Source organism: Symphalangus syndactylus, chromosome 1, assembly GCF_028878055.3.
Source record: "Symphalangus syndactylus isolate Jambi chromosome 1, NHGRI_mSymSyn1-v2.1_pri, whole genome shotgun sequence".
NCBI lineage: Eukaryota > Metazoa > Chordata > Mammalia > Primates > Hylobatidae > Symphalangus > Symphalangus syndactylus.
Genome location: NC_072423.2, coordinates 114410402 through 114431488, shown reverse-complemented (window position 1 = coordinate 114431488; position 21087 = coordinate 114410402). Strand labels below are relative to the sequence as shown.

Sequence of the window (21087 nt, the reverse complement as noted above, 5' to 3'; positions counted from 1 at the left end):
TCTCCCTCCCCTTTCCCCCCAGCCACCAACAGGCCTGGTGTGTGATGTTCCCTCCCTGTGTCCATGTGTTCTCATTGTTCAACTCCCACTATGAGTGAGAACATGCGGTGTTTGGTGTTCTGTTCCTTGTGTTAGTTTGCTGAAAATGATGGCTTCCAGCTTCATCCATGTCCCTGCAAAGGACAGGAACTCCTCCTTTTTTATGGCTGCATAGTATTCCATGGTGTATATGTGCCACATTTTCTTTATCCAGTCTGTCATTGATGGGCATTTGGGTTGGTTCCAACTCTTTACTATTGTAAATAGTGCTGCTCTTTTCTTTTCTTTTTTGTTGTATTTCTTTTCTTTTCTCTTTCTTTCTTTCTTTCTAGCAGCCGCACCCTTCTAGGAACAAAGTACAGTTTCTACTGAATGCACATCACTTTCACACCATCAAAAAGCTGAAAAACCTTACATCTAACCATTGTAAATTAGGGATCACCTGTAATTCCAATAATTAGCTATTTTAAATCCATATAATGATAATTTCTTGGGAGTTTCACAAAGAAGTTAAGAGCACCACTCGTTGTCATTCTTAATTCTTTGATGTCAAATGTCAAAAATAATTGCTCTAATAATGAGATAAAGAATACCCTGTCTAGTAATCACACCTCCCTGACTCCTCCCCTCCATCAGCCCTCAATAGATCTATAAGAAAACACGATAAGAGATCAAACCCCACCTCCTTTACAAAATTCAGCTGCTCAACATAAAAGAGCTAAAAATCCTTTGTTCATTCCCACATTCCTCACTATGCTTGAGCATCAGATCCTGCAGCTGAGTGTTTCTTCATTTATCCCTAGTTTGTAAGGAGATATATCTGCTCCTCTAGGAGAGAAACATGCTCTGAATTAATATGTTTTCATTTCTTTTCGTTTTGCCCCACATGTGAAAATTGATTTATTCTAGATGCTCTCAATACTTACGTTTGGTAAAAAAGAGGATTTACTCAAAATACTCCATGTTAATAACTCAAAGAGTATCAAGAAGCAAGTACTAGAAGAAAATTACCTAAATCGGGTTGGAAGAATCAATATCGTGAAAATGGCCATACTGCCCAAGGTAATTTATAGATTCAATGCCATCCCCATCAAGCTACCAATGACTTTCTTCACAGAATTGGAAAAAACTAAAGTTCATATGGAACCAAAAAAGAGCCCACATCACCAAGTCAATCCTAAGCCAAAAGAACAAAGCTGGAGGCATCACTCTACCTGACTTCAAACTATACTACAAGGCTACAGTAACCAAAACAGCATAGTACTGGTACCAAAACAGAGATACAGATCAATGGAACAGAACAGAGCCCTCAGAAATAATGCCACATATCTACAACTATCTGATCTTTGACAAACCTGACAAAAACAAGAAATGGGGAAAGGATTCCCTACTTAATAAATGGTGCTGGGAAAACTGGCTAGCCATATGTAGAAAGCTGAAACTGGATCCCTTCCTTACACCTTATACAAAAATTAATTCAAGATGGATTAAAGACTTACATGTTAGACCTAAAACCATAAAAACCCTAGAAGAAAACCTAGGCATTACCATTCAGGACACAGGCATGGGCAAGGACTTCATGTCTAAAACACCAAAAGCAATGGCAACAAAAGCCAAAATTGACAAATGGGATCTAATTAAACTAAAGAGCTTCTGCACAGCAAAAGAAATGATCATCAGAGTGAACAGGCAACCTACAAAATGGGAGAAAATTTTTGCAACCTACTCATCTGACAAAGGGCTAATATCCAGAATCTACAATGAACTTAAACAAATTTACAAGAAAAAAACAAACAGTGGGCAAAGGACATGAACAGACACTTCTCAAAAGAAGACATTTATGCAGCCAAAAGACACATGCAAAAATGCTCATCATCACTGGCCATCAGAGAAATGCAAATCAAAACCACAATGAGATACCATCTCACACCAGTTAGAATGGCCATCATTAAAAAGTCAGGGAACAACAGGTGCTGGAGAGGATATGGAGAAATAGGAACACTTTTACACTGTTGGTGGGACTGTAAACTAGTTCAACCATTGTGGAAGTCAGTGTGGCGATTCCTCAGGGATCTAGAAGTAGACATACCATTTGACCCAGCCATCCCATTACTGGGTATATACCCAAAGGACTATAAATCATGCTGCTATAAAGACACATGCACACGTATGTTTATTGCGGCACTATTCACAATAGCAAAGACTTGGAACCAACCCAAATGTCCAACAACGATAGACTGGATTAAGAAAATGTGGCACATATACACCATGGAATACTATGCAGCCATAAAAAATGATGAGTTCATGTCCTTTGTAGGGACATGGATGAAACTGGAAATCATCATTCTCAGTAAACTGTCGCAAGGACAAAAAACCAAACACTGCATGTTCTCACTCATAGGTGGGAATTGAACAATGAGAACACATGGACACAGGAAGGGGAACATCACACTCTGGGGACTGTTGTGGGGTGGGGGGAGCGGGGAGGGATAGCATGAGGAGATATACCTAATGCTAAATGACGAGTTAATGGGTGCAGCACACCAACATGGCACATGGATACGTATGTAACAAACCTGCACATTGTGCACATGTACACTAAAACTTAAAGTATAATAACAAAGTAAAATAAAAAAGAAAATTACCTAAATCATTCTAAGAACATCTCCCTCTTTATTATTGTGTTCTTTTCTTAAGAATTTCCTATATAATGATGAAAAATTGTGATACTCACATGTCATAAGAATTTCCAAACTGGAGATATGATATATGTCTCGGCCATGTGAGAAGGGAATGGTCTGTCTTTGCCTAAGTTATGGATGTATTTGGATAAATTATATTCCATTGATTTGAAATAGACTGAAAATTGTAAGTTGGATAAAATACATATATGACTTAAGTCTGGTATAGAAAGAGTATTAAAGCCTCTGAGATTTATTGTCTCCCTCCCTCCCATAGGTTAACTCACAAAAAAAAATTCAACTAGAGAATTTTAGAGGCGGCAGATGTTTTAAAGATCATTCTGACCCCTTATCCTACAAATGAGGATACTAAGATTTAAAAAATTAAAATATGTGCTCAAGTTACTCGAAGTTAGATAACATCTGCGTCTTCAGAATCTTAGGTCAGTCTTCAATTCACTAAGTTTAATTTTAAAATATTTGGGGAACAAGTTAAATAAATAATGCCATAATCATCACTCAGCTACTAAGGAGAATAGGGAAGGTTTAGATGTTCTGATACTGAAAAATAACATTAACATAAAGATGATTCTAATAATAGTAATAACAATAATAATGGCTAGTGAATACCAGTGATTCACCTACTCTAAATGCTTTCTATGTATTATCTATTTAATCCTCACAACAACCCTGTGAACTAGGTACTCTTGTTATCCCCATTTCACAGATGAGGAAACTGAAAACCAGTAAATGACTTGCTCAAGGTGACCTTCCAGTAAGTCAAAGAGCCAGGGAGCCTGATCCTAGAGTCCACCTCTGCCTTCATGGGGTGATCGGGGGAAACATGTGAGGCACAGACTGAAGAACACAGTGTAAGCCCATGTGTGTAAATATATTTAACATGCATGGTTACATGTCTGTTTATAAATAGCTACAACGTAGGTCTCTAGAAGAGCATGAGTGTATGTACAATGTGAATACTCAGGAAACTTAGCGCTTACTGAGAGGCTTGATTTACATTTTACACCTTTCTAGAATGTTTGAATAGTTTTCCCTGCACATGAATGAGGTCTGTGGGGATGACATCATGTTTTCAACAGGACTCGAGTGCCTTGGAATAATCACTTGAATGATCACTTGGAATAACAACTATGTACCCAATATGTTGGTGTTTATTGCCTTATCTAATCCTCGCAACAACTAAATGACAGCAACAACTATTATCCCAACTTTACAGATGAAGAAACTGAAGTGCAGAGAGATTAAGTATAGTGCCCCAGTCCCACATTGGTCCCCCCACGGATACGCCTCACCCACCAATCTCTTCTCCTCCTCCGAGTGTGCAAGGATAACATCCTCACTCCCCCACCAGTGGTCTCAACCATGGCTGCACATGGGAATCATGTAGGGAGTTTGTTAAATGCTGATTCCTGGCCCTGTACCCAGAGAATTGGTCTGCAGTGGGTCTTGGGCATTTAGATTTTTAAGGCTCTTTGGGGAATTCTAAGGTGTAGCCAGGGTGAAGACCACTGCTCAAATCAAACAGGCTCATGAGGAAAGAATGAATATTACATTGGTGTAGTGTGGGAAGTTAAAAAAGAACAGGTGTTAATCTTGCTGGAAATAATTTCAAGGAAGACATTTCAAGAGATGAACAAAAACACATATTAAGTGGAGCACCTCTGATGACATTTCAGACAACTTGTGAGCATGACTCATCCCATGGTGATGCTCTGATGCCCCCCTTTTGACGGATCCATGCTTAATACCCCATCTATCTTGCTGCCAACCACTGGATTCCCAAGCCCAGGTGGAGGATGGCAAGGATCCCTGAGTCTAGGTCAACCACTGTGGTTTCTCAAATGTATAAGGACAGAACCTTCCTACTTGAAAAGGGTTGTTTGTTTGTTTGTTTGTTTGTTTTGAGACAGGGTCTCACCCTGTCACCCAGGCTGGAGTGCAGCGGTGCCATCACCGCTCACTGCAGCTTCAACCTCCTGGGCTCAAGCGATCATCCCACAGGCACGTGCCATCATGTCTGGCTAATTGTTTACTTTTTGTAGAGATGGGGTTTCGCCATGTTGCCCGGGCTGGTCTCAAATTCCTAGGCTCAAGTGATCTGCCCGCCTCAGCCTCCCAAAGTGCTGGGATTCCAGGCATGAGCCACCGCCTCCAGCCTAAAAAGCGTTTTTAAAAGTAACTCAGTCCTCAGAAACTCTATCCAGTTATTTAAATATACCATGAGCTTGCCCAAAAATGACCTGCAAATAGTGAAATCTGGCTTCTAGGCCAGGCTCTGAAGAAGTTCCTTAGTGTAATATGTAAATGATAAATGATTCAGTCAGCTAACGTCAGTGGGTCTCTCCAATTTGCAAAATAAAGGGGCAGGAGGTAAATGACCCCTTATGTGTCAAAAATGGTACTTTTTAGTCATAAAAATTCTAAGGTCATTTCTACCTTTCCAGAAACTAGGCAAGGAAACAGAAGTACTCGTCCTTGTTGGGTCTAGAATTTGATTTTACCCTGCTTAGAAGCTAATAAGTTTTGCCTATTCCTGTTTCATGGATACCGGCAGAAGACACAAGGCTCCTGGTCCAAGACAGCATACTGATGTGAGTTGGACTTACAGCTAAGTCTACCAAGCCTGACGCAGATGGCCTGGATAGATGCTATGCAAATATACATCACAGCTGAGAACCCTGAGCTTGGGGAACCCACCGCTTTTACAGCAAGTGGTTAGAAAGGCTGCTCTTTGCCTGGGAGCAGGTGTCACCTCATCCCTCAAGGTTAGTACGTGCATAAACATCCCCAAGATCGGCCTGGGTAAGAGAGCGGTCAGAGCCTTGTAGTCTTGACACAGCCAGCAAGATGTGTACGAACACCAGAGGCCCCACAAGCCACCTGTCCCACAGGGTCTTGGCTTCTGGTAAATTTTCACATAACTATTTGAAACCACTGGTCCCAGGGCACATGCGTAAGAATGGAGCTCCGTGCAGCCCCAGACCTTCACTCCTCACACCCCAGGAAAAAGAGAAGCAATAATGATCACTCTTATTTTCATTTTAAGATAACACAACTGAATAATGACTGAGAATTATAAAATTTTGATCCATCAAAAAGACATAGGCTGGTTACGGTGGCTCACACCTGTAATCCCAGCATTTTGGGAGGCCAAGGCAGGCAGAGCATCTGAGGTCAGGAGTTTGAGACCAGCCTGGTCAACATGGTGAAACCCCTTCTCTACTAAAAAAAAATACAAAATCAGCTGGTGGCATGTGACTGTAATCCTAGCTACTTGGGAGGCTGAGGCAGGAGAATCGCTTGAACCAGGGAGGCAGAGGTTGCAGTGAGCCGAGATTGTGCCATTGCACTCCAGCCTGGGCAACAAGAGAGAAACTCTGTCTCAAGGAAAAAAAAAAAAAAGACATCATAAGTTAAACTAGATTTATCAATGGACTAATGTATAGGAACAATACATTACATTTATAATAAGCATATTGCATTTTTATAGGTTTAAAACTAAAAGAAAATAAACACAGAGTTCCTAAACAAAGTATTGCTCACTCATGAAACTTCTGGTTTCTGAGCAATTGGCAAGTGTCCCATGTGCTGAGTTATACAGGTGAGATGCCAACCTCACCGCCCAAACGGATGCTGCAAACAAGCAGCTCTGGGGAGCCTCGAAACTGCCCTGCCCAGCCACTTCCTGGGGCAGCTGGAAAGGAAACACGGTGTCTGCACAGTGTCTGTCACCTGCCTGACAGCTGCCTGTTTAACACACCAGAAGCCCGAAGACCCCTGCTAAGTTGACATACCGATTTCTGCTGGAAGATATGAGATTTGGTTTTTTGGCAGATCCAGAATTCTCATCGCTTGAAACAACTCAATATATGTAGGAATGATTTGAATCAGGGTATTGCTTATGTGCCATTCTCTCAGGTGTGTCTGCTCCTTCAATGAATCTGGGAGCTCCTAAAATAGAAAGAATGACATCAGTCAGGACTAGCTCCTCCGTGTGCACAAAGCCGTGTAAAGCCAAGCATTTATTTTAAAACAGGAAGAGAGAAAGCAGACACGAGAGCATAAAACTTAACCACCAGCACTCCAGCCATTTCAAAAAGAAACCAAAGATACCACAGTTGTCATCAACTTCACAACAGGATATTAGCCCTATTTCAAAACTGCCGTGAATTCATGATGTTATTAAAATTAAATCCCAGTGAACACAAAAAACCAGACTCACACTTACAGCCACAATATGTATTATTTATTTGCAACATACCAACTTAACATCCCCTAAGGTTTGTCTATACATTCGATTTCAAAATTTGCGCTTCGTTTCCCTTTGTCTGTAGTTGCTTTTAGAAATACTTGATAAACCTCTAATATTTGCTGCACCACATTTCCAAATATTCTTAAGAGTTTATGAAAGGGAAAAAGCATGAGAAAGACAGCTGGGACACCTGAGTTCTGGCCCAGGCCCTGCCATTTTTCAGTCACGCCACCTCCCTGGGTCTCCACTGCTGAAATGACATTGATGAACTCAGTGTCCAAGGCCTCCCCTAGCTCAAATGTTCTGGGATAAAACTGTAAAGGTGTCAAGCAAGAAGCATTTAAAGACGTTAGGGAGGCTATTTATCCAGCTGAAGAAATCTAATTCACCGAGAGTTATCAAGCCCCCACTGCAGCTGAGGGGTGCTCAGCACTGAGGGGTGGGGCAAATACGAGACACACAGGTCCCCTCACCTCAGAAGCTGACCACAATGCACCATCAGCAAAGTGGCTGGAGCACAGGGTGGAGGTGGGATGAGGTGTGGAAAACTCCATGGCAGTTGAAGGGGAGGTGGAGGGAGCAATGGAGTCCATAGTGATCCTTCTTTTTTGTACTTGGTACTTGTAATGTGCTTTACAACCATTGCCATCCTGTGTGTGGGTTAAGCCGTTAACTTGCAAAAGTGCTTTCACTCTAGTACTATCTCATGCAACAGTACCATAAGATAGGCAAAGTGGGCCGGGCACGGTGGCTCACGCCTGTAATCCCAGCACTTTGGGAGGCCAAGGTGGGTGAATCACCTGAGGTCAGGAGTTCGAGACCAGCCTGGCCAACATGGTGAAACCCCATCTCTACTAAAAATACAAAAATTAGCTGGGTGTGGTGGCATGCACTTGTAATCCCAGCTACTTGGGAGGCTGAGGCAGAAGAATCGCTTGAACCGGGTAGGTGAAGGTTGCAGTGAGCCAAAATAGCACCACTGCACTCCAGCCTGGTGTGAGGCTCCACCTCAAAAAAAAAAAAAAAATTGATAGGCAAAGTGAGCCCTTTTGGAAGAGGAAAGCTGAAACCCCAAAGACATTTAAGTGAATGATTTACAGTGAGGCTCCACTACTGAGTTTGCAGAGCCTAGTGCAAAATGAAAATGCGGGCACCTTGTTAAAAATTAAGAAGTTCAAGATGGTGAGCACAGAGCATTAAACCAAGCATAGGGCCCTGTGCCACTGCTTTTGCAGCCGACTACCTAGTTACCACCTGCCCCCTTCGAGTGGTCCTGGCAAACTGTCCCGACACCTCTTGATCTGAATGGAACCTGCACCACACCAGAGGGTTGCCTCCTGGAACTGAGACAAAATGAGTTGGGTCATCAGGGAGCTGACCACAGGCTCATAATCACAATCTCTTCGTTGAAACTTCAATGTACTGACTCCCTCATAAATAACCTATCTCGTTCCACTCTTTCAATAATGGCACACATGAAAGATTATTAAATTTCTAAAATTATGTTCATGACTATTTTTAACACGAAAAATTTAGGATAGGCCAGGCATGGTGGCTCACACCTATAATCCCAGCACTTTGGGAGGCCGAGGCGGGCAGATCACGAGGTCAGGAGATCGAGACCATCCTGGCTAACACAGTGAAACTCCGTCTCTACTAAAAATACAAAACATTAGCCGGGTGTGGTGGCGGGCGCCTGTAGTCCCAGCTACTCGGGAGGCTGAAGCAGGAGAATGGCGTGAACTCGGGAGGCGGACCTTGAAGTGAGCCAAGAATATGCCACTGCACTCCAGCCTGGGCAACAGAGCGAGACTCCGTCTCAAACAAACAAACAAACAAACAAAAATTAGGATATCACATGAAATAGAAATGAAAAGAATCGAGTAAAAATGACAGATTGAATGTATGCATGTACTTTTGCTCTTCTCCAAAATTCCATTAAAGACAACAGTACAGGAACTTTTTAGGTGCCATAAACTTTGTAGAAGGGCAAAGAGAAAGGGAAAGGAGACATCAGCTGCAAAATGTGGATAACCAGACAGCTGGAAGATGGTAACCTGGCTTCCCAGAGCTGCTCAATCTTAGACCAGCAGCAGAAACAACTGGGATACAACCTGGGCTTCTCACCAGAAGCCACCAGAGACTCGGCGGTAGAAGAGCCTGGTACCCCTGGAAGTGAGAGCTGAAGTCAGGGCCCAAAGAAAGAGATCGGGTTCAAAGTCTGAGGACCAGAACCTTGACCCCCATCCATGCCACAGAGCAATTACCTCTGCTCCCCACCAGTAGGAAGCTGAGGCTTAGTCACTGGAGGAGGTTCAACAAAGTCCCTGAACTGGGGTATCTCAGGCACAGCTGAGGCAGGGGAGGCGGCAATCAGATGATGAGTGACGAATGCTGAGATTCTCTCTGTCCCAGGAACTAAGAAGATCCTTCTCTGTATGCTCCCACAGCTCCAGACAAATCATGAATGTGCATTCATGAACATTCATGAATAATCATGAATAGGAGAGGGGAGGCACCAGTGAGATGAGGACTTTACAGCAAGGTCCTCGAAAGCTAAGTGTGGCCGACACACATTCAGAGCTTCTGGTCAGCTTGTTAGTGCTCTGGACAACCCAGTATCTCCAGACCTCCAAGAAAAGTCCCAACATCCAAGATAAAGACACATACCCTAAAAGAAAAGGGAAACTCTGAAACGAGAAAACATCCCCCCACCCCACAAAAAAACTATCCAGCACTTTGGGAGGCTAAGGCGAGACAATCACTTGAGCCCAGGAGTTCAAGACCAGCCTGGACCACAAAGTGAGACTCCATCTTTAAAAAAAAAAAAAATTAAATTAGCCGAGTGTGGTGGCATGCACCTGTTGGTTCCAGCTACAGAGAAGGCTAAGGTGGAAGGATCACTTGAGTCCAGGAGATAGAGGCTACAGTGAGCCATGTTCATGCCGCTGCACTCCAGACAGAGTGACTAAGCAAGGCTCTGTCTCAAAAAAACAAACAAAAGAAAAAAGAAGAAAAAAAAAAAAAGATTGATCCCAAGATAGCTAAGAAAAGCCATTACCCTGCAAAATAAAAACAGAACAAAATTTTAAAAGCTAAGATTAAGAGATATCTGTAAAAGTGGAAAAATAAAGCCACTTCACAGAATTCATCCATTTGAAGAAACAAACAGCAAACAGCTCTGGGAAATTAAACATGTGGTAGTAAAAATGAAAAATTCTATTGCAGGGTTGGAAAATAAAATTGAGGATCTCCCCTATAAGAGCAGGGTCTGGGGTCTGAGAGCTTCTGGCTCAAAACAGGAGCCCCAGCCCCCAGCCCAAGCTGGCCACACAGCCTCAGCCAGCCCTAAGGGCTGTAGCAGATCTCTACCTAGTCCCTAAGGCCCCAGAAGCTCCACAGCCCATTCCTTCCCTCCTGACCTCTTGCAGGGGCCAGGCAGGCTGCCGGGTGTGACTTCAGAGGCCACAACTCCCTCACTGCCACAGAGCACTCTAAGAGGTTGAAAAATCCCTTAACACACACAGCCTTTCACTCCTTAGTCAGAGGTGAGGCCGAAGCACAAGCTCTCTGGGGGAGGAAAATTGTAACTGAAATTCACTCTAATGAATACGTGGGGCCCAGAGCCTTCCTGGACTCTCCTGTACTCAGTCACAACAGAGTATAGCTTAGGGGATGGAGTATGGGGACAAAGAGATTGCAAGTTTTGAGGACGCCATCCACCTGGTTCACAATGGAGGTCTCTCCGAGCCTTCTGAATCCTAACCATCTTCCCATTCCCCTTACCATACCGGGCACATTAAACGCGCTTTACGTCCGGGTGCAGTGGCTCACGCCTGTAATCCCAGCACTTTGGGAGGCCGAGGCGGGCGGATCACAAGGTCAGGATATCGAGACCATCCTGATTAACAGGGTGAAACCCTGTCTCTACTAAAAATACAAAAATTTAGCCGGGTGTGGTGAGGGGTGCCTGTGGTCCCAGCTACTCAGGAGGCTGAGGCAGGAGAACGGCGAGAACCCGGGAGGCGGAGCTTGCAGCGAGCTGAGATCGTGCCACTGCACTCCAGCCTGGGCGACAGAGCGAGACTCCATCTCAAATAATAATAATAATAATAATAATAATAATAATAATAATAAATATGCTTTACAATGATTTTCAAAAGATAGATTGTGAAACATGAGGGCTCGTGACAGGTTCTCCAGGTGAACTGGACACCCTTACAGGGTAAGTGCCACAGCCAGGATCGTGTTTATTGGCCAATGGTGTTTAATTAACAATCCAGACACGCCTCCCTTCGTGCCCCAGAATAGGCAGCCCGTTACCTACTGATCTCAATGATGGGGATGCAAGGGAAAGAACAGCAAAGAGGTTTACAGTAATAACCTCTCGCATTTTTTAAGAACTTTATACTTCACAGAATGTTCATGCACTTCATCCTCTCAATAGCCCTCAGATAGGGTCAGGGCAAGCATTAGCAGCATTTTACTGATAAGAATGATAAAAACCCATAAAAGTGATATGCATTTTTATCAAATGATAAAAACCGCCTCGGATCACATGGCTAATAAAAGACAGCCCCGGGTCATGCCAAATATGTAGTCTCTCCACCGAGTCCTTTTAGTCACAAAATGGCAGGGTAATCAGCTTAAGCTCAGGAATTTGAGACCAGCCTGGGCAACCTGGCAAAACCCCGCCTCTAGAAAAAAAATACAAAGCCAGGGCACAGTGGCTTACGCCTGTAATCCCAGCACTTTGGGAGGCTGAGGCGGGCGGATCACCTGAGGTCAGGAGTTCGAGACCAACCTGGCCAACATGGTGAAACCCCTTCTCTACTAAAAATACAAAAATTAGCCAGGTGTGGTGGCGCGCACCTGTAGTCCCAGCTACTCGGGAAACTGAGATCTTGCCACTGCACTCCAGCCTGGGTGACAGAGCGAGACTCTTGAACAACAACAACAACAACAAAAGACACAAAATGGCAGGATAGAAAGAGATGGAGGGAGGGTCCCAGGGAACCCTCTCCCGATGAAATGGGCAATAGCCCAAGTTATTATGGGACCTGAGGAAAGAAAGATGGAATTGTCTTTGCCCTGGCCTCAGAATCTCAGGACAGGAAAACCAGATAAAGGATCTGCAGAAATTCCTTTGCTGCCCTTCGGCACTTCGGCAAGTAAGTAATTGCCCACTGCCAGGGTGTTAGATGAATGAAAGGGCACTGTCACTTAAATTAATGTTTTTTAAAGGCAAAGAATTATGTTAAGGGTCTGGGGCGGGGAACAGGAGAGGAACGCATCCTGAAAGACGGTGCTGTCCAGGAGAGGGTGCGAGCATCCCAGCTGCTCAGCCACAGAGGTATCCAAGTGGGTCCCATCACTGCTTCCAGGACTGCACTGCGTTTCACTGAGGAAGGGACAGGAGAACCGCCTCTAAAGGCAAAAGCATTCATTCATTCATCCTTGGGCTCAGGCGAGCAGCAGTCATCAACCACAGCACCTCATTGGGCGAGAACTGCCTCGACTCACCGTCCAGTGCTCCCCAGAAAGTTCAAACACAAACGCACTGCTCCGTTTGCCTCTGTCCTTGGGAAGTGAACTCTGCCTTGTGAGAGTGTTCCTTTCAATCTTGTCCAGAAGCCGCACGCTGGTGTCTATGAAGCCATTCTTGCAGTATACAGCCTGGGGGATGCCCTTCCTCCTGCATTCGGCCACAAAGTTCCACTCCTCCTTTATCCTAAAACAGGCAGCAGGGGTCACAGTTACTCTCCTGGGGGCTGGCCATCAGCTGCCTAGAGAAGTGAGTCAGCCACCTGGGCATGGGTGCTCTCCTTGTCATTCCCAGGCCTACGTAAGCACTCCCTTCCTCTTTCCTCCCTGCTGTGGGGGTGCAGGGGAAACCCTAAACCCTTTTGCGAATTATTAGTAACTTTAACTTTAAAAGTAGAGACGATGGGTTAGATGGAATTTCTGGCTATGCATTTAATTATAATTTCCTTTGAAATTATATCATGCCAACCTAAGTTTTAAAAAAGTGCAGGGCCACAGGGATTCACTGATCTTTCAAGGGTATTTGAATAGAAATACAGAGCTCCAGTGTATAAAACACCTGACTTTGGAATGTCACCATCAGCCACCTTGGGGAATTTCACTCCTGTAGATGGACCTGAGGTCCACTCAGACACTGGAGCTGGCTGAGGACTCAGCATCCCCACCAAACCTCACCACCCACGTGTCGCTAATTTTCTGACCTATCCTTTAGAGCTTTCCACATCCATAGCTCATCCCCCAGCTTGATGTTAAGCTCCATGATGACAGCTGGCATGTCTCACAGCCCTTCAGATGCCAACACAGCTGTCAGAACAGGGCTCTGCACCTGGTGGGCCTTTCTTCATTTCGGAATTTGTTTTCTGTTTGAGGCCTTTAACATATTCTATGTGATGCAAAACAAGATGCTTTGTGGTTTTCCTTCAAAACCATCAAACACAGATGTTGTCTGACTCAAAATAAGGTAGCCCACCTTTGATAGGGGCTTAGATGCATTCCACACTCAGCAAAGCATTCCACACCCTACTCAGCCCAACTGGGAACCTGGTGGCAGTCAGGATTCAGGTCTTCTGGGGGCTACTTTAGAAACAAGCTGCAGGTGCAGACTTGGTCTTCACATGGCCCAAGGCAGTATATACACTAAATAAGTGTGAGATAAGCCCCATGGTCAAGGAACAATCCTAGTATGGAAACTCTCTGCTGTTATCTGAAAGAAGGGTGGTTCAGAGTCTCAGTCAGGCTGTAGGGTGGCACTGTGGGGCACAGGCAAGCCTGCCATTGGAGTGGTTAGGAGGGGTCTGAAGATTTACTGCACCTAGGACAAGACCAGCTTCCAGGACTGGGCACGCAGGAAGTCCCGGTCTGGACCACTAGGCACTGTCAAGTGTAAGGAGAAATTTCAGATTTTGAAAGAAGCAAAACACAGCTGGATAGTGTTTTCCTGGAATGCTGGAGCCTCCAGGGGATTCTCCGATTCTATAGGAATGTACCTTTGACTTTGACTAAGCTATTTTATAACTCTGTAGAGAGTAAAGTTAACTTGTAGAAAACGGAAAGCCATACAAATAATTCTTATCCATAAACACACATAAATTCTACCCAGTGGAGGGACAACCCTCTCCCATCCCCAGAAACACCAATTTGCTCCTTTTTTTTTTTTTTTTTTGAGACAGAGTTTTGTTCTGTCACCCAGGCTGGAGTGCAATGGCACGGTCTCAGCTCACTGCAACCTCCGCCTCCCAGGTTCAAGCGATTCTCCTGCCTCAGCCTCCCCAGTAGCTGGGATTACAGGTGCCTGCCACAGTTTAGTTTATATCCCATTATCTCCCTGCTCTACACCTGCCCCCACACAGTAAATGAGATGAAGGAAAACACATAACCTTGCACACTGGTCTGGCTTTGAAAGGAAAACATATTCATGGCTCCCATTGTAATCACCTCCTGGCATCCATCCTTAACTCCCTTGCCCCTCTCTTGCCATCAGTGGCGTTTGCATTTGCTGTTACTCCTGCCTGGAACCCTTGTTCTTAGATTTCTGCAGGGCTGGCTCCCCAGGTCTACATGCAAATGTCACCTTCTTAATAAGATGTTTTGCTTTTAAGAAACCATTTCAGATATTGCTGGAGTTTCATGCTTGCCATTCAGCTGAGGGAAGCTGGAACATTTGAAAAAAAATATTTTGCTGACAGCACTGGCTGGCACAGCTCTATAGGTCTCAGTCCCAGTGAGCTGTGCTGGGGAAAGGCACCCAGCAATCAATGAGTCGGGGCTTCAGGATCTACATATGAAGTCTGTAAGTAATATAACAAAAGTGATAAATTTTAAAATATTGCCGGGTGCAGTGGCTCAGGCGGGAGGAACACTTGAGGCCAAGAGTTTGAGACCAGCTTGGGAAACAAAGTGAGACCCCTGTCCCTACAAAAAATACAAGAAAAAAAAAAAGTGGGGCTGGTGGCACATGCCTATAGTCCCAGCTACTCAGGAGGCTGAGCTAGGAAGACTGCTTAAGCCCTGGAGGTCGAGGCTGCAGTGAGCTATGATCACACCACTGCACTCCAGCCTGGGCAACAGAAAGAGACTTGTCTCAAAAAAATTAAAAGAAAAAAATATATATATATACATATAATGTGTGTGTGTGTGTGTGTGTCAGCACATGAAGGGATATGAATTTAAAAGCAGAAGAAAGTGCTGAAAGAGAAGTGGGCTCCTCTGGGAGAGGTTGTAGTGGCTTGGAATTGTTGCTTTTCCTTATTAGCTTTTCTGTGTGATTTAGTTTTATAACCATATGATAAAAATGAATTTTAGGCCGGGCGCGGTGGCTCACGCTTGTAATCCCAGCACTTTGGGAGGCCGAGGCGGGCGGATCACGAGGTCAGGAGATCGAGACCACGGTGAAACCCCGTCTCTACTAAAAATACAAAAAATTAGCCGGGCGCGGTGGCGGGCGCCTGTAGTCCCAGCTACTCGGAGAGGCTGAGGCAGGAGAATGGCGTGAACCCGGGAGGCGGAGCTTGCAATGAGCCGAGATCGCGCCACTGCACTCTAGCCTGGGCGACAGAGCGAGACTCCGTCTCAAAAAAAAAAAAAAAAAAAAAAAAAAAAAAAAAAAAAAAAAAAAAAAAAAATGAATTTTAAATATCTACCTGTAGATTTAGATCTTACTGTAGCAGTCAGGACAAGGGGCAGACTCTAGGTCAAAGACATGCTGCTGGAACTTCTGTTAGAAGCAATACCTCCAAAATTTTTAAAACCAACAGCACAGCCACTGCAAGTTTTTGTATTCACTGGGCACTTTTCAGATTAATGTCTCTAACTTTTCTTTCCTCATTTCTTAGACTGAACCTGAAGGCAGATCCTAGCAATATAATAAGATGATACCGGTTCATCCCTATGTAATATATCATTCCTATAGCACATATTACAAATTGTTATAAATATTTCACATATTTTGGCACAGCCAATATAAAATGGAGAAAAAAAGAAAATTAGATGTACCCCATTAAAAATAATTATATACCAAATCTATTTTGTAATCTTTCGTAAATATTTTTTGTCTTATTTTCTTTATTAAATATTTTATGTCTTATTCCCTCTGAAACCTAATGAAAGGAAAGTGAAGAAGGAAATATAAACTATTTTTTAATTCCATTCTCTTCCTTGAGAGTAATTAAAATAAATAAAATTCATTGTCTTTTCACTCTATCTCCCATATAATTGAATGTGAAATCTTCCTCTCAACTCAGTTTTAGGTGAATGCCAAATATGCAATAAACATACAAAAAAATGCCATTAGAGTTCTTCTAATTAAATCAATAAATGTGCAAATAAAATACCTTTTCCTTAGGAAAGGAACCCACAATCCCAGCCCAGATGGCAAACAGCCTCAATGGAGAAGAAATTCTTCACTTACAGCCTAACAATAGCTCTTTTATTTCTCCCTCTAAATCAGTGGTCCTCAACATTTTTGGCACCAGGGACCAGTTTCATGGAAGGCAATTTTTCCATAGATGAGGGGTTGGGGGGATGGTTTCGGGATAAAACTGTTCCACCTCAGATCATCAGGCATTAGATTCTCATAAGCAGTGGGCAACCTAGATCCCTTGTATGCACAATTCACAAAAGGGTTCGTGCTCCTATGAGAATCTAATGCTGCGGCTGATCTGACAGGAGGCGGAGCTCAGGCAGTAATGCTCGCTCGCCCACTGCACACCTCCTGCTGTGCGGCCCAGTTCCTAACAGGTCAGCCCAGGGCTTGGGAACCTCCACTCCAAATGATCAAGTTTCATTCGGAGAGAGTGGTATTTCGTATTTTATCTCTACTTATAATGTTTAAGCATCGGTATATACTTCATGGAACAGCTACAGCATTACAGGATGAGATACCCTAAAGCGAGGTCACAAAACAAGCTAGGAGGTTTTATTTGCTTCAATAAATTTAAATTAACCAAATAGTTGCCTTTTATAATCAGGCAGCCATTAATTTTTCAACGTATTAATTCCTCCTTTGCACAGTAAACAGATCATGAGAAACTAAAAGTTAACCCTCGAATAGTACAAATGATCACAGTATGAATTATATTATGGAAGCTCAAAAACACCTGTAAAGAAGGCAAATTCGCTACCCCCATTTCTGAGGAGCCTGAGAAACTAAGTTCCTTTCTTAAACATGCACATTCCTCCCCAGCCCTGCCTCACATTCCTCCTTATCTGCCCAGCCAACGTGGTGGCTGTTTTCCTTACCTTGGGCTAGAAAAGCCAAACAAATATCCGAGAAGTTTTCTGTCTTAGGTTAAGATGAGACAGTGCACAAGCTCAATGACAAGTCAAGCTCAATCCTACGTACATGAGAGGCCTGAAGCTGTTTAACACCACAAAGAAAGACAGGGTTGAAGGGCAGATCCCACTCCAAAGCAGATGAGAGAATACAGTTTGCAGACCCCAGGTGTCTGCAGATGGCTCCTCTTTCAAGAACCTCAGGAAGCTGCATCAGCTACAAGTGCTTCCCTAACTCCCCTCCCCACTGCCAAGGGCATGGGCCTCCATGCAGCAAGCTTGTTCTGCTCTAGAGTAACCCCAGATGCTAGGTGTGCAGAGGAAATCGAAGCACGGCTGAGAGCTACTTTGGGCTCTGGGACCTTGTATGATTTATGTGAGTGTAGGTCTCTTGGATGCGTTGCCATGTGGGCTTTCTGGTTTAAGGGTTCTAATTCTTTTTTGTTGTTTTTTTGTAAAGACGGAGTCTCACTATGTTGCCCAGGTTAGTCTCAAACTCCTCAAGCAATCCTTTACTTCATATTGGGCAATCTCAGATTAGTGGCAAGAGAAAAGATGTTCTAACTACCTGTGATTACAGCATTATATAGAGGCAAGGGCTTGGCCACATCTTCCACTTACCATCTATGTGAACTTGAGCAACTTACCTAAGTCCCAACTTCCTCATCTGCAAATTAGGGATGGTGGTAACCACCTGAAACCACTGTGATGAATACAGTAGCAGCTTAATTATCAAGCATGATCAGAATAGGTATTTGTTTAATCCAAAAAGATAATAAAGGTGGAGAACCAAGAATGTAGACACATTCACACCTTACACATCTTTTTTTTTTTTTTTTTTTTTTTGAGACGGAGTCTCACTCTGTCACCCAGGCTGGAGTGCAGTGGCTTGATCTCAGCTCACTGCAAGCTCTGCCTCCCGGGTTCACGCCATTCTCCTGCCTTGCTGCCTCAGCCTCCCAAGTAGCTGGGACTACAGGCGCCTGCCACCACACCCAGCTAATTTTTTATTTTTAGTAGAGACAGCGTTTCACCGTGTTAGCCAGGATGGTCTCGATCTCCTGACCTCGTGATCCGCCCGCCTCGGCCTCCCAAAGTGCTGGGATTACAGGTGTGAGCCACTGCACCCAGCCCCTACACATCTTATTTTTAACTTAAAGTGTGCAAATATACCATCATTGGCCAACTTGATGTAGGGTTGGGACTTGCTTTGAGAATGGGTCTGCCAGTGAGAATCCCACTGTGTCAGTCTTATATAAACAGCACCCCTAATGCATCATCCATGAGTTCCAGTTCTGGATTCTCCGCAGGGAATAAAAATTGCAGATATATGCAAAGCCACCTGCAACCTTTCTACCTTGTAGATTTTCCAAAGCACTCAACTTGGTGTTCATATACATAACTTTCTTTTACTCATATTTCATGGCCATATATGATAGGCAAATGACACCATTTCATCCAAGTAAAAATGACACCAACACAACGAATCTTACCTAGAATTTAGCTCAATGGGGGAGGGCTGAAGTGCACAACAGAGTAGCCTCAAGCTGCCCCAGATGGCAATCAGATGTTCTCCAGAGCGCCAGACAGCCTAGTGAGTTAGCTCAGTGAACTCTAGCTAGGCAGCCTGCTACAGCATTTGCTGTAGGGGGATTTATTGTGTCATCTCGGTCTTCCTCGTGCCTACCACGAGGGTGGTAAGTAGGTCCTTATAACCATGGGTGTTGCTATCATAGGAACTGCATATTTGTACTGAACAACAGTGTAAGGTTCTGAAGTTTAATGAGGAAAATGTTACCAACAGTGAGAAATCCCAGAAGAAAAGCATCCTCCTCCACAAAGCAACTGTTGCCTGTCCAAATCCTAATTCACCAAACAAGCTACAAGACTAGGTTGAGAAAACACGTACTTCTCCAAGGCACTCTTCTCAAGCCTTTCCGCTTCCTTCTTCTGCCAAGCTTTGTGCTTCTTGACACGAGTTTCCCACAAGGCTCTGATGACAGAAATGTCGAAGACAACGACTTTATGTCCCATTTTGGGAGCATGGAATTACCTATTTAAAAAATATATAGATATGTCAGCTTGATACACAAACAGAAAACAGTTTTAACATAAACTTTAAAATGAAATATGAATGAATCAGTTGGCTTAAGGAATGATATGCCTTACTACTTCAAGGATGACAGTTTTCTTTTTTTTTTTTTTTTTTTTTGGCTTGTTTGGATGGTTGGGTTTTGTTTTGTCTTGTTTTTATTGAGACAGTCTCACTCTGTTGCTCAGGCTGGAATGCAGTGGCACGATCATAGCTCCAACTGCAGCCTCAACCTCCTGGGCTCAAGCAATCTTCCTGCCTCAGCCTCCCAAGCAGCTGGGACTACAGGCTCACACCATCACACCCAACTAATTTTTAAATTTTTTGTAGAGACAGGGTCTCGCTCTATTGCCCAGGCTGGGAGGATGACAGTTTCCTAATGTTCTTAAGGTTTGGTAATACTTTGGTAAGTAAGTCATAGTTCAACACTCACCCTAGGGTCACCTTCTCTAGATGGTCACACTTGTCTCCTTAACCCTCAGATAGACTCTGGGCTCCCAAAGCCCCCTGGGGATTCCTCAAACTTCACGGTTCCACATTGTATTGAATTCACTAGTATATGTACCTAATATTCCCAGTAGGTTGTTACATAATCAAGGATAAGTTAGATGAATTAATCACAGGGCACGGGTGTGCACACACACACACGCAGGCACGCATGCACACACATCCTCTCTCCTCTCAAGTAGAATGGAATATAACTTCTTAGTTGTATTTAAATCTAAAAAAAAAAGCTCACATAGGCAGTGTTATAATTGCTTTTCTAAAAGTCCCCTTTCGTTAGTAGAAATTTATTCTAAAGATATTTGAGTGTTCTTTCCTTCCTTTAAGTATAGGACACGAGGCACATAACAGCGACTTTCTTCTGTAACCCATCACCTCAATCTTTCCCCTCTGGGATTGCCTTTTCCATCCTCCTCCTGCATTCTTTCATCAGTCCGGCTGATCTACCTCATTTCTGTTCTTCAGGGTAGTCTCTGCCACCACGAGTCTCTGCCTCTCCTCCCCAATATTCCCAGCCCTCATCATCTGAGGCCACAGGCCAGACACCATTAAGTTAAAAAAAAATGGCACTGAGCCCCACTGAGCATTCTGCCACCTAAGACTGACCACACAGCCTGGAGACATGTCCTCTGAGGTTTCCCTGCAGATTGAACCTTCACAAACCGTTGGTCTCTGTTTACCTGGTTTTCCAAAAGCAAGGAAAGTCAAACTTGGGCACATTTTGGCCATGACATCTCAGTGGGAATTTAGAGATGATTTAGTCTCTACTTTCAAATGAAACATGAGAGGCCCCCCAAAATTTTATGTCTATATCCCTCGCACCTAGTATAGTGCCTTGCACATGGTGGGCCCTCCATAAATATTTGTGGAATCCATGAGGGAGTGAATGAATGAATGAGTAAAAGAGATTGCTTCACTCTCAGGACACTAAATGAGCTCTCTTCTTTTTTATTTTCCTACTTTATATTTACTTTTGGTTTTAAGTAATTATTTGATCATTGCAAAAAAAAATTATCAGGACAGAAAAGTACCTTTCAGTGTCCATTCCACTAAGTTATACTTATGTCCCTTATCTAAGTAAAGCAACCTTCTAGATATTGTTTTGAAATTCCCTAACTGCAGCAGCAAAGTCTTGCTAAATCCATGTCCTGATTTGCACAAACACAGATTGTCAGTTGCTAAAT

At 43.7% G+C, this 21087-nt stretch overlaps 1 protein-coding gene across 1 annotated transcript in view; it reads right to left on the bottom strand.

Moving 5' to 3' along the window:
- Positions 1-21087, bottom strand: part of LRRC2 (leucine rich repeat containing 2) — a 50166-nt gene that overhangs the window by 15334 nt on the left and 13745 nt on the right. Inside the window, exons 2-4 of the mRNA XM_055279836.2 lie at positions 19217-19360; positions 12517-12724; positions 6536-6692 (exon numbers count right to left, since the gene is read on the bottom strand). Coding sequence (XP_055135811.1) covers positions 6536-6692; positions 12517-12724; positions 19217-19341 — 490 coding nt within the window. The 5' untranslated portion in view covers positions 19342-19360. The remainder of the gene's footprint in view (positions 1-6535; positions 6693-12516; positions 12725-19216; positions 19361-21087) is intronic.